At 33.7% G+C, this 14,102-nt stretch overlaps 1 protein-coding gene across 1 annotated transcript in view; it reads right to left on the reverse strand.

Moving 5' to 3' along the window:
- Window positions 1–14,102, reverse strand: part of LOC143237763 (uncharacterized) — a 214,370-nt gene that overhangs the window by 14,085 nt on the left and 186,183 nt on the right. Inside the window, exons 4-5 of the mRNA XM_076477328.1 lie at window positions 13,706–13,841; window positions 9,810–9,943 (exon numbers count right to left, since the gene is read on the reverse strand). Coding sequence (XP_076333443.1) covers window positions 9,810–9,943; window positions 13,706–13,841 — 270 coding nt within the window. The remainder of the gene's footprint in view (window positions 1–9,809; window positions 9,944–13,705; window positions 13,842–14,102) is intronic.

The raw sequence follows: 14,102 nt of genomic DNA on the forward strand, positions 1-14,102 counted from the left end.
CAGATAGAAAAACACGAATGAACCAAACAATCCGTAATGTCTTGACCTGTTTACCGTCACTAAAAAAGCCTTAAGATAAAATTAAGTGAAATTTACGAAAATCGTAAAATACGATTACAACGCGTATTCGATACACGATAGGCATTAAAAGTCAGTTGTGGTGTTCATGCTGTCAAATTGATTTATAATGAAAGCTAATTTCGTTTAACATTCGGGAAGATAACAAGATTAGATCTAAAATACATAATAGTTTTAGTTAAAACACCCCACTGATACGTTGGAGTGTATTTAATTATGTTTAATCTAATTTTAAACAATTAGTAGGAAGAAACGTGTCTTGTGGGACATGGAAACAGGAAACTAGGGATAATAATAATATCGCTATGGATTAATTATGAAGTATCTAATAATAATAATAATAATAATCTAATAATACACAATATTTAAAATGTTTAATTACGAGGTAATGTTTGGTAATACGAAATACTTCATAATTTTTAAGGTTATTACCAATTAACAGAAGATCCTATATTGAGAAGTGAAAAGATACATGTTATGAATAAAACAGTCGATGGTATATATTAAAGATAACAGAGGAACTACAATGGTAGTAGGTATCAAACAGCGTTAATGAACTGTAAATAACCATCTGACTAGAGATAATAGTGACAGAAAAATTTCAAGAACGTGAAGCATGCACCACAGAGCTAAATGCATATCATGGTGATAAGAAATGTACATGTTATTAGGAACATAAGTGTACTATGTAATGAAAAGCTTGTGGACACGAAATATGGAACTGAATACAATCAGTGGACATAGAAAAACATAAAGCATACATAAGAAAAAACAAAAGTATGTCGTGGGGTTAAGAAATGGAGAAGTTGTTTGGGACATAAGTGGGATGGCTAACAGATAGATGGTGTTTAAATATCATAAACTGGAGAAATGAACACAATCCATAGAGATGGATGAAGGATTAAGTTTATTATAAATAAATAAGTGTATAAATAAGCTGGACTTATCGATTTGGTTTAAGATTAAGTCTCTAATTTAAAAATATTGATTATTAGTGTTAAGTTGATTAAGAAAAATGTATCCTTAATTATTACTGTGATCATAAATAAACATTTTTAAAAAATAATACGAGATAAGTACATGATTTGATTATTTCAAAGTACACTTAGTCAATAAGTAAGTCAATTAAAACCACATTAATTGGTGGTTCTGAGAGAAATGTAAATAAACCTGAAAAGACCTTAAACAAAAAAAGATGTCTCACAATAGGACAACATGTTATGAACAAACCTGACATGTAAACCTTGGCAGAAAAATCAGAGCTGAAAATTTGTCTAGCATTACATTAAATCCTAACCTCTATCAGAATATCCCAGGATACCATGTCACCCACGTCATCAGACCAGTTTCATCAACAGAAAGTGAAGTCAAATTCTCAATTACTGACTAGTATGTGATCAACATGCCGAAGCCTCGTCAAATAAAACAGTAAATGACCTGACAGACATACAACACCTTCTCAACCTAAGGGCACATCCACCATTACAAAAAATTTTTAACAGAGTTTTTCTTCACAGTTCTATATAAAAGATATATCTAAATACTATTTCAGTTTATGATTTTTACATATCATACTGAAAATAGAAAATACGTATCGTATACAACGTGTCACGGAGTTAATTTATTGAACAAGGAAACATCTGACTTATTCACTGACCAGTATGATTCGTTAAGTATTATTAACGAGAGCAGTTCTCACCTGATGACGAGAAACCCGCTTGAAATAAAAATGTATTTCAGAACGGCTGGTATGGGTATTAACACTTTTATTGATAAGGAGAGAACAACATTTCGACCTTCCTAGGTCATCTCCAGGTTAAAAAAAACAACATTTAGTTAACCTGTTTTATATTAGACTCATTTAGAAAGATTCATGGAGTTAAACAGGTTGTTTCTTAATACACGAACTCTGGAAATTTGTTAACAGAGTTCTTTTAGCTACTTCCCCCCACAGTTCTGGATTTTTGTATTTTCAGTTATATTAATTCGTTGCCTTGGTACTTTAAGGTTGTGAGTGCGTTATGAAAGTGACAACCAAATTCCATTTTCCTACAGGGTGTTCGGAAAATCACTGTGCAGTTTTGTAATCATAGTTTATTCAGTCTATTTCAAGCCAACAACTGATAGGGGTGTTTAGGAACAAAATAAGAAGGATCCAGGCCTGTATTGATGCCAACGGGGGTCACTTTCAACATTGTTTATAATTGTCATTCATATTTACTTCCTGTGTTCCATATTGAAACATGTCTGTTAATAAATATATAAATGCACAGTGTTTGTTTGTTTGTTTGTGTTTTAATTTCGCACAAAGCTACTCGAGGGCTATCTGTGCTAGCCGTCCCTAATTTAGCAGTGTAAGACTAGAGGGAAGGCAGCTAGTCATCACCACCCACCGCCAACTCTTGGGCTACTCTGAAAGGGCGATCACGTTTGTCGCGACGAGGATGCGAACCCGCGACCCTCAGATTACGAGTCGCATGCCTTAACACGCTTGGCCATGCCGGGCCCAGTGCACAGTGACTTTCCGAACACCCTGTATAACTGTTATAAGGAGTACGCAAAAGTTTGGCGGTGGGTGCCGTTGAAAAGTTATTCTCTCTCTGGCCTATCACTTCAACATTAAAAACGGTCATGCACAGAAAGGTTAGTTTATCTTTGCCCAAAAATGCTAAAACAAAACAAATATTTATATTAAAGCTTCCACACTCGCAAAAGTCAGATGGAGCGCTTTGTTTTCATGAAATTATTGTTTTATCTTTTACATGTTTCCTTAATACATATAACATTACAATGTGGGCATGTGACTTGATAAAAAACTTGTCGACATGTAACTTGCTGAAAAACTTGGAAAGATGTGATAAAAACCATTTGTAGAGATTTTACTTGAACAATTGTGAAGAAATAATTCTTTAAGAATCATAAGAACATGAAATCTGATAAAAAATTATGAACATGTAACTTGTTAAACACTTGTGGACGTGTAACTTGTCAACAAACTTCATTGGAAGTTTTATAATTTATTTCTTGGATTAAAAAAAAATCCCATATCGCAATAAACAAGACTCGTGTGAGTCATAACACAAAGAGTTGCTGTAATGAGTTAAACCCAAGTTTTATGTGTCTTCTAACAAACAAATGACATGTGTTTCTCAATTCTAGCTGCCTTCCCTCTAGTCTTACACTGCTAAATTAGGGACGGCTAGCACAGATAGTCCTCGAGTAGCTTTGTGCGAAATTCCAAAACAAACAAACAAACAAAGACTTGTTAATTCCAAATAAAACATTTGTTTTATAAGTATGAAGTCAGACAATTAATAAATTCCAAGGTCATTTTAATTCAGATATCCTATTTCACATCAGAAAAAAGTTGTGCTTTACAGAAGCCTACATCATTATTTCGTCTATCGTGTATTAATGTTGCAGCAAGACTCTAAAATTTGGCTTATGTGTGAAGTTACTCTATCCGGTAGAGTAACATGTATTGCTACAGACAAAATATAAACATAGAGTGTCTGGACTATGAAACTTGATAACGACACTGCAGCGTATAGTTTCGATTTCAATTAGACTTAATTAAACATGGTAGATTTAAAAGCAAGTTTGGATTTATTCTACTTATGCACATATATCAAACACTGCGAATCAATATATCGAGTTTGAATGAAATTACTGTCATTCATGGTAACTAGATAGCGTTATTAAAATTTAGTTTTTTAAGTTATCTTCAGTAGCCACAAGTGCGTAGGTGTATTTTCAATGTAACCCATTAATTTCTCTCTGTCCATTTATCCAGAAGTAACACATCTTCAACATACAGTCCATGTCAAAAAGAAACTGCCTCTTCAATAATTGTTCTCCTTAGAAAACTTGCCAGTTTCCTTGTGCCTGTTCAAAGAGGATAAGTCTAATATATCCACTGACATTTTTTTTTTTTTTACAAAAGCCTGAAAATTTACTTCCCAAAGAGGAAGTCGTCTCTGTTCACACTTCTCATGCTTTCACTGCTGTTAATGGGCATGTTGTATTGTAGTTCCAAAGTTGACAGATAAAGTGTGCTTGAAGATAACGGCAGATAAGTACATGATTTACACACTACTGTCCTGACTATACATGCTCCTTTCTAAGCCAAATAAGAATTGTATTTGCTGCATGCCGATAAGATTGTACTAAGGGTCAAACAAGAAAGCACTTCCGATCTATATGTCATGTGTACAATGTCCCTGCTGATGGAGAAATGCCTTAAGATTGGAAACAGCTCATGCAACGTGATGAGACCAGTAGCCTCGCCAGATGCCCAAATTACTGCAATTGTGAAAATTATGGTGTCAGGATTAATCAAGCCATCATTTTATGTTAATGGCTGGAAAGAAGAGGCAATAGCCATGGTCGATGGTGTTGCAAATGTTTCTCATCTGATGATGATGAGAAACTCAATTGAGTAAAAATATGTTCTAAAGACGGCTGATATGGGCATTAAAATTTAATTAAAATAAAGTACATAACAACGTTTCAACTTTCTTAGGTTATCTTCAGGTTAACAAAGAGAGTTTGCATCTGACCGTTGCTTGGCACCTGTCGTAGAGGCGAGAGTGTAAACGTCCTTAAGACATATACCCAACAACTGCCTTTATATCATAAATACATGGGATAAAGTGATTAATTATTTTTGTTAACATTTAATTATACTGTTTCCCTGTGAAAACAAAATTTCTGTTGGATGATTAGAAACAAACTAGTTGTATTTTGCTGATGTCAATTAATCGTGATTTTTAAAGTTTCAAGTCTGTACATATATAAGAAAATAATATAAACTTGATAACAAGTGTACAAACGTAGTTTCAAACTAATTGCTTAATTCTTTTCAGTTCTCTAATTCAACATTTTTGTGAAAATTACAATTAAATGATTACATTGTTATCGGAGTAAATGTAATTCGATTTACGGTTTAGCAGGATTAGCAAAAATTTAAATACAGGGTACTAATTTTTGACTGCCTGTCGACAAACTCTTAAATATAATGGATTAGTGCACCTTCACGATAAAGTTTCATAATCTGACAGATGCGATGACAAATGTTAGTGTGCTGAATATGGTAATTTTGGCTGGGGAACTGTATACTGCGGCCTCCCAGTGGCACAGCAGTATGTCTGCGGACTTACAACGCTATAAACCGGGTTTCGATACATAAGGTGATCAGAGCATAGATTGCCCCTTGTGTAGCTTTGTGCTTAAAATCAAACAAACTGTTTATTGTACATTTTATTGCACCATAAATATCAGGAAAAAGCAAATGACAGATTTATACAACAGCTTATGACTTTAATGCTACCAAGTAAAAAATGTCAAGTCCATATTAAAAACAACAACAAATAACAATAATAAAAAATAACTTAGATGAACACTAAATTGTATATAAATATATATGACACAACTGCTTGCTTGAAATGTATCGATAAGGAAAAAAATATTATTTTAACTTCTGAGAAGAAAGATTTATGGCACGAGAAGTGGGTGTTCTAATGTAAGATTTATTGATTACGGTCTTCATTATAAGGTTACAGTCGTTAGTGTGCAGCCAGTTGGGACACTTGGAATAATCTATTAGTTCTTTTGTACACAATATATATACAGGTCAATGGATTATCGCTTTGGTTGTATATTAGTTACCAATGCTCACAGTTTGGCCAGACGACAAATTGCTTCTGATAGAAACATAACCAAAGTCCCCCCACTGGCACAGTAGTAATCTGCGGATTTACAACACTAAAATCAAGGGTTCGATTTTCCTCGGTGAACTCAGCAGATGGCCCGATGTGGCCTTGCTACAAGAAAACACTCACATACACACACACGTAATTATAATAATAATATGCAGGGTTGTTCTCCTCCAAATAGCAGAGTAATAGTTTAGAGCATAAAGACATAAAACCTTCCACAAAATGATAGATGGCTCTGTTGAAAGTACTTTCCTAAGGCGGATCACATTTAAAACGTTATGATATATGTAAATTAACCATGAGTGAATTCAAATATCGCAGAACAAAAACAAAAGTAAAAAAAAAAATCACATCACAATTACCTGCAAAAGGTATAAAATTGGAGAATGATAATTAATGAAATAGCAATCAAAAGAAGTTGTAGACATCCAGTTTCTCCAATTATCTTCCAAATTGTTAAGAAGGTAATTGAGAAACAATGATAAAAATTTCTAAAGCATGGACGGTTAACATCAAAACTCACCAAGATGACATGTTAATTTACTTTCATGCCAAGCTGTGGGCCATGATATCGATTACAAGTTTAAGAAATCCAAAACAGATTAAATATTTTAAATGTTCTCCACTATATAAATAAGATGACACATCCACCAATCATTGTATGTTTGTTTGTTTTGAATTTCACGCAAAGCTACATGTGAGCTATCTGTGCTAATTTAGCAGAATACTACAAGTAAGGAAGCTAGTCATCACCACTGCTGCGAAATCTTGGGTTACTCTTTTACCAACAAATCGTTGAATTGACCGAAACTTTATAACGACCCCACAGCTGAAAGAGCGAGCACGTTTGGTATGACGGGAATTCGAACCTGCGTTATCACTATTCCTTGGTAAAAGATTAACACAAGAGTTGGCGGTGGGTGGTAACGACTAGCTGCCTTCCCTATAGTATTACACAGCTAAATTAGGGACGACTAGCGCAGATAGCCCCCGTGTAGCTATGCGCGAAATTAAAAAACAAAAAAGCAAACAAAATAATCTTAGCCTCTGCTGTAAGCGATTTATTTTTCACATTCACATTTTTATCTATCATTTTCTAATGAATATATGGTTTTTTTAGGAAGTAATTGAGCCAATGTTGATTTTTAAAAAAAAGTATGCATTAAAATTATCTAAGTAATTAAATGTATTTGCAGGTACTTGTATATACATATATAAAACAATAAACATACGCATTTTGTTATACTTGTAACATGATCGTAGTAAATTATCTGTAATTTAACCGGTACTTTATCATCCAGTATAAACGCACTGCTTCTGATTAAATGAACATACAATAACAATGGTGAACCCAATAAAGATATTCGTGCAATATGTAGAACTGTACATTTATTATGTATCATAAATCGAACACAGCTTCATTAATACTGTATTATTGTTTTTGATTCATGTAATTATGTAGTTTAACTGAAATCCTGGTAGTTATGAAACATATAATTATACATATTAAGAATAAAATGGGGCAATAAGATTCATTTTACTTCTTTTTTTTTTATATTTGCTTACCTTAGTTTTAAATGTTACAGTAATAACATAAATTAAAATTCAGACTGTAATATTAATGAGATAATACAAGCTACTTGGCTTCTCAAATCTCATTTGGGATCAGACAGTGATTAAAACAGGAGAGAGGACCAATCAGATCTCAAAACACACTGTAATGAGAGTTGATCAAGTGTGAACAAACAAAGACAGTAAAACAAAGTAACAGGGAGTACTGAAAAACAAATCATCTTGTTCAAATAACGTTAATTTTTCCACCAAGTAAGTGTTAGATTTGTCTCTGTTGGTATGTGAAACTACGATGCTACTTTACTAACGTCATAAATTGAAAACATAAACGCCTTTGTAAGTTAAACAGAGATCAATCAAATTAATCCTGAAAAATGGAAAGTCGTTGAAACGTATTTTCGCTTCGGGTAATTTATTGATAATTATTCGAGTTGTCTTGGAATAAGATATTTATAAATGTCATGTTTAAAGTCTTGGCTGTAAACAATTAGATCGAAACTATGTTCAGTTTTGGTTTTCCGTTTAGGTAAAATGACATGATTTATCTCACGAGCTATTAAGATCTGTAATGTATCAACTGCTTCCTTTAGTAAAAAAGGAAACTTCAGTTGTATTTTCAGCATCATTTTGACATACCGTTTACGTTAAATTGCTCCTGTTAGACGTTTAGCGGTATAAGGCTCCAAAATTATATAATTTTCATGGAAATGTTGATATCATGGACTTTACAGATACATGTTTTAGCTTCAGTACTTTTGTAGCTAGCTAAAGTCTCTGATACCTTTCGATCTTTATAGACATTCAGTGACGAAGAAAAAGAATACACAAAACTAACGAAACATTCACGATTCAAGGTAAAATAATATTATTATTTTCAAAAAAATTGCGTTACTCCTAATGCTTTCTGCGGCGTGATTTCAAACAACGGTAAGCTCAGTAATAGCTGTTAAAATATCTCTAGCTGTACATTATTCCATACCGTTTCTGCTATTACATGAAACAAAAGTAACCCAAACGGGGTTGAAGTTATAGTATTTAAGTTTGTGAACGGGATATACGGTAAAGCGATTTTAGAGAACAATCTGTGTACTGCCTAAAATTGATGGGAGGGGGTGAGATGAATGGTAAGGCTGCTATTTTAGTAAACAATTATTTCAATTTACTCTGCCCGCCGATTTACCCTAAATAAAGCAAAGAACAATAATTTGCACGATATATATATAGCTCTAGATGACATAAACTCAGAGTTTCACGTAACACGCGAATTTCATTTTCAATAGCGTCACTGGTGGGTGTGTAACGTGTGCTTGCTGGTAGTTATTTCTAAACCGAAAATTTGTTGTTCTTTTCGCTTCAAATGAATTGCATGTATCTAACGTTGATTGTAAGGTTTTTCTACAAACAGGTTTCATATATTTAAAAATGATTAATGCACGTGTAAAGACAACCAATTTTTCTAAACTTTCTAATCTACGTGTGTTTTTTGATGTTTTTGCGATGAACTTATGTTTTTCTCCGAATTTAAAACTTCCTTGCTACTCTGGTGCATGTGCAAAGCAGGCCATTTTATGTTTCTGAATGGTAGTGTGTTTTTTACTTAATAAATTTCGCCTAGTACGTCTGTTGATAAGATAAGTGTGTAGTTATACAATGTAGACAGTAATAATTTATTCTGCAATATCAGTGACAACAATATTGAGGCCCGGCATAGCCAGGTGGTTCGAGTCGTAATCCGCGGGTTCGAATCCCCATCGCATCAAACATGCTCGCCCATTCAGATGTGAGGGCGTTATAATATGAGGTTAATCCCACTATTCGTTTGTAAAAGAGTAGCCAAGAGTTGGTGGTGGTTTGTGATGACTAGTTGCCTTCCCTCTAGTCTTACACTGTTAAATTAGGGACGGCTAGCGCAGATAGCCTTCGAGTAGTTTTGCGTGAAATTAAAAAAAAAGAAAGACACAATATTTGGAAGAGCCGTGACTGCAGTATTTATTTTAGTCATATTAATTTAGTTTGCAACTTTTATTCAACACTAATAGACGAAAAACAATGCTAAAACTAATTAGCTTTTCATAGCTAAATGATAATAAGTTTATTCGTAAGATTATAAATAACATTTGTTTGTTTTTTCTAAACATTTAATCGTATTTAGTAAATGAACTCTAGTGGCTCAGCGATAATCTTGAAGTTCTAAACTTTGGGAATTGATCCCTGTGGAGAGAACATTGCAAATAGCCTATCATGCAGCATAGCTCAAAGATTTGTTTATCTTTTATGTTTTGTTTTTTGTTAACTATGAATGGGTAGCAGAATATTTCTACACTAATTGAGCTCATTGTGTTTACAGTAGAGACGAAAAAGAAATCAGTTGAATACTGTTTACTCCACCACAACCCCATCTAAACCTGAACTATAAATGAACACGGTTATTCACTAACGTACCGGCAAGTCATTGATATACCACCGCAAGGTTGCCGCAGGTTTCGATTTGGCTGAGCTACAATTCACAGAGACAGTATCTCCAATCCTGTACTTTCCGTTTTTTCCTGTTATCTTGGGAGCTTCCGCAGGTAGAGCTAAAACACAGTAAATAAAAGTTTATTGTTAAAACAACGACAAAAGAAAGCAAAATAGTTTATTGAACAATCATTAAGGGTATAAACAATTTATATTCTTGTTTTAGAAGAAGTTATAGGAAGCATCTAGTCTTCTATACCTAAACAAGTGTTAAACAAATGTAGCGTATACCTTCTTGTGTGCACTGCACATATATGTAACTTTGATCTAATGTTAATATAGTAATACAATCTTCATTAAATTTCTCTTTAATCTAGGAGAGTGTCTTGCTGTCCCACGCTAGGACAGTGGTATGTCTACGGATTTATAATGTAAAAGTCAGGGGTTCGATTCCCGGCGGTGGGCTCAGAAAATGTCCTGATGTGGCTTTGTTATAAGGAAACATACACTGCCTTGCTAAATGAAGTCTTAATTTGTATTTTGTTACGTACGTCAGAAAAGAAATTGTTATAAAGACTGTTTATTTAAAGTGAAAAGTATACACGATCTTGTACAATATAATACCAATAATTGCGTAACAGAAATATACTTTTACGGCGTAGGTCATGGTGGCCTTAAGTATATTGTGAAACGAAATGTCTATATGACCTAAACTATGGTGGCGCTGGTATAACTTGGTTTTAATTTTGTGCAAAGCTACACGAGGGCTATCTGCGCTAGCCGTCCCTAATTTATCAGTGTAAGGTTAGAGGGGTGGCAGATAGTCATCACCACCCACTACCAACTGTTGCGCTACTCTTTTACCAACGAATAGTGGGATTGACCGTAACATTATAATACCCCAAGGCTGAAGGGGCGAGCATGTTTGGTGTGACGGGAATTCGAACCCGCGACACTCGGATTATGAGTGGAGTACCTTAACCACGTGGCCTGGTACAGTTTGTAATGAAATGATTGAAACACATGATTTGGTACATTGTTGTTTTGAATGCGACATTAAAGACTGTTCTTTCCATAAAATTCAATGGAACTCTTTGAAATCACATTATGATATATATTTATTATAATTATTATTTTGCAGGTTATTTCTCTATTTTACAAATGAATTAGGCATAATAATAATAAAAACAGTTTAAGTCATGCTGAAAGTAGTGATTAAAAAACGTAAAAGAATGGCTTTGTAATTAATTATATGTATAATTAGATAAGGAACTACAATTTGAAAGGATATTTTTCTGAGAGTTTGACTGACACTACAAGCCCCCAATAGCACAGTTGCATATCTGCGGACTTACACACTAAAAACCAGGTTTCGGTGCCCGTGGTGGGCAGAGCACAGATAACCCATTGTGAAGCTTTGTGCTTAATACTAAACAAACAGACATTAGAAATAATATTTGAGATCGACTGGTGGAATAAATTAATCTTGAAGTGATTCTCATAAACACTTAAAAAGTGCATTATGGGACAAAAACACTGAGGTGAGTAAAGGTTATTTATGATTTCATTTGGTTTGTCTGAGACAAAGCAAGGCTCAGTGTTAGCATGTTCGACCCGTGAATCAGGGGGTTTATGGTTAGCGTCTCTTTATTACAAAAACGCAATACTCGCTTTAAGTACATGAGTACGTTATAAGAGTAACAGTCAAATCCCATTGTTCGGGTTCCCCGCTGGTACACCGGTAAGTCTACGGATTTACAACGCTAAAATCAGGGGTTTCATTCCCCGCGGTGGGGTCAGCAGATAGCCCAATGTGGCTTTGCTATAAGAAAACACACTCTAGGTATTGCCACCTGTGGATAACTCGTGTGTAACGAGAACCAAAATTTTGAAACATAAAACAACAGTTCGTTCTCTTTGTCTCTTTAACTTTCCGACATACGATATAACCAAGCTTCCAAACAAAGTCAGAGTTAGAATAATCCTTGGTTGGCTATGTGTGGCATAACGTTCTCAGAGTCGTGCTGTTCTAAAGATCATTCCCTGTTGTAAATCCTACAATCTGAAGTTCCTTAACCTCAGTTCATCGTAATTTGGAAATAATAAGTACCAGCTTGTCCTGTGGTTTATTTGTTTAAAAAAAATATTAGTATTTTCTTAATTCCAGAAGCAAATTATATATATATTAATTGGGAATTTCAAAGTAAATCTTCACCATTGAGAGAGTAGTGGAAATTCTAATTGAACTACTAACAATACAAAAACGAAAAAGGAAGCATATTAGTTTGTTTGTTTGCCCTATCTGTGCTGTGCTCATTAGAGATATCGAAACGCCAAATTTTAACGTAACAAACCTATAGGCTTATCACTGAATAACTGAGTGGGGGAGGCTTTTGTGATTTGTTAAAGTGAACTGAAACTGTAATATTTTGGATATAGCCGATTTGACAAAACGGCTGTTTACCTTAATAAAAAAAATGTTTTCATAGCTCAACATTTTATTTTTATAATTCATAAGTCAGTGAAAATAAATTAGTTCTTAAAGAAGATATAATTATAACAATGAAACGTTGCGTGAAATAAAACGTTTCTGGTGGTAGCGGTCGTGTCATTATATCAAACATGACAGAAAACTCAGCGAAACGGTCACTACCACTTTGAAAAAAAAACAAAACGTATTGAAATCAAATGGTTTGGTAATATTAATTAAATATTACGGTTAATGTTGAAATGATAGTATTAAATTAATTTTGGAGCAAAAAAACTGGTAAGTAAATCGGGTTGTATTATTTACTCGTTTTACGAATGTCAGCTAAAATGTCTAAAGTTGTAATTCTAAAAACTAGCCTCAACTCTATGAGAAATCGAAATTAATTGTTTATACTGCTTTTATTATATTTTGTGTGTTTTTTCTTATAGCAAAACCACATCGGGCTATCTGCTGTGTCCACTGAGGGGAATCGAACCTCTGATGCTAGCGTTGTAAATCCATAGACTTACCACTGTTCCAGGAGGGGAGAGGTATATATATATATATTTAACTCTGAAGCATTTTGAACATTATCGTAAAGAAACCATCTGAAGTACAACTTACATACTTGTTTGTTTTTAAAACATATTTCTACAAAATGAGGTGATATATAAGGTATCCACGTATATTAACAGTTTGAAATAGATTTTAAGGACATAGAATGAAAAATTATAGCCATCATAATATCAAATGATACACTTACTTTTGTACAACCTGTAATATTAAACAGATTTGCATAGTTCAATTGGATGTATTTGTATCTTAATAAGTGTATCACTATTAAATACATTATTTTGCAACTAAAAATAGAACGAAAATTAACTATTTTGTGAGTAAAAATTATACTTTGCTTAACAGAACTTCTCAAATCAGACGTATCTCTCATTTGTAATTGTTTTCAATGCACATACTTTGTTTTATTAAAGACTAGCGAGAAGAAATAGTTTTAGTAATTTACTTAGTTTGATTAAACTTCAGTTAATTAAAGTCGCTCTTTAAAGCTCCATACCAATTAGATACATTTGTAAAGTCCGATATAAAAATATAAACACGACTCAAAAATGAAAGAAAGCAGCTTATTAGCTCAACAACGTGATTATCTCAACTGTTCTTCCAGTCGATTAATTGAAATTAAGTAAAACGTAATTTCTGTTGTCAGTGATAGTTTGAGGTTTCATCAATAATATTGGTGTTAACGCTAGATACCCCTCGCTCGCCTCTTTTGACTATGCAGCTACATTATAGACATACATAGAAAACACACGTTAAACAAAGTCAATTTTAAAATATTTAAGTATTTTCTGTTGGGCTCTGTTTAAACAAACGTCAAAGCATGTTATAAAGAACGTACCGAATACCTTCATCTCTTTCTTGGCGGATACTGTGTCAAAAACAGGAGCTTCAGCGGACACTTCACAACGGTATACTCCAGCTGTATCCAGATCAACCTCTCGTAAATACACTGACTGTCTATTGGACCTAGACAGCTGAAGGTGTTTCTCTTTAGTTAATTATGTGGAAGAATGTATGGGTAATTAAGTAAAAATTAGAAAGTGGTGATGATAGGTGAGTGTATCAGTAAATGTACATACAAGTTAGTGCATATCAAGAGATAAGGAAATGGACAGATAGATTAAAGGAGAAATGCAAAAATACAAAGATGGGTTTTAAGGAGATAAATGGGGTGAGAAGCAATTGCTAACTTAAGCCAGGAAAGACAAAAGAACATGATAAATAAAGGGTAAGAA

Source organism: Tachypleus tridentatus, chromosome 13 (genome assembly GCF_004210375.1).
Source record: "Tachypleus tridentatus isolate NWPU-2018 chromosome 13, ASM421037v1, whole genome shotgun sequence".
Lineage (NCBI taxonomy): Eukaryota > Metazoa > Arthropoda > Merostomata > Xiphosura > Limulidae > Tachypleus > Tachypleus tridentatus.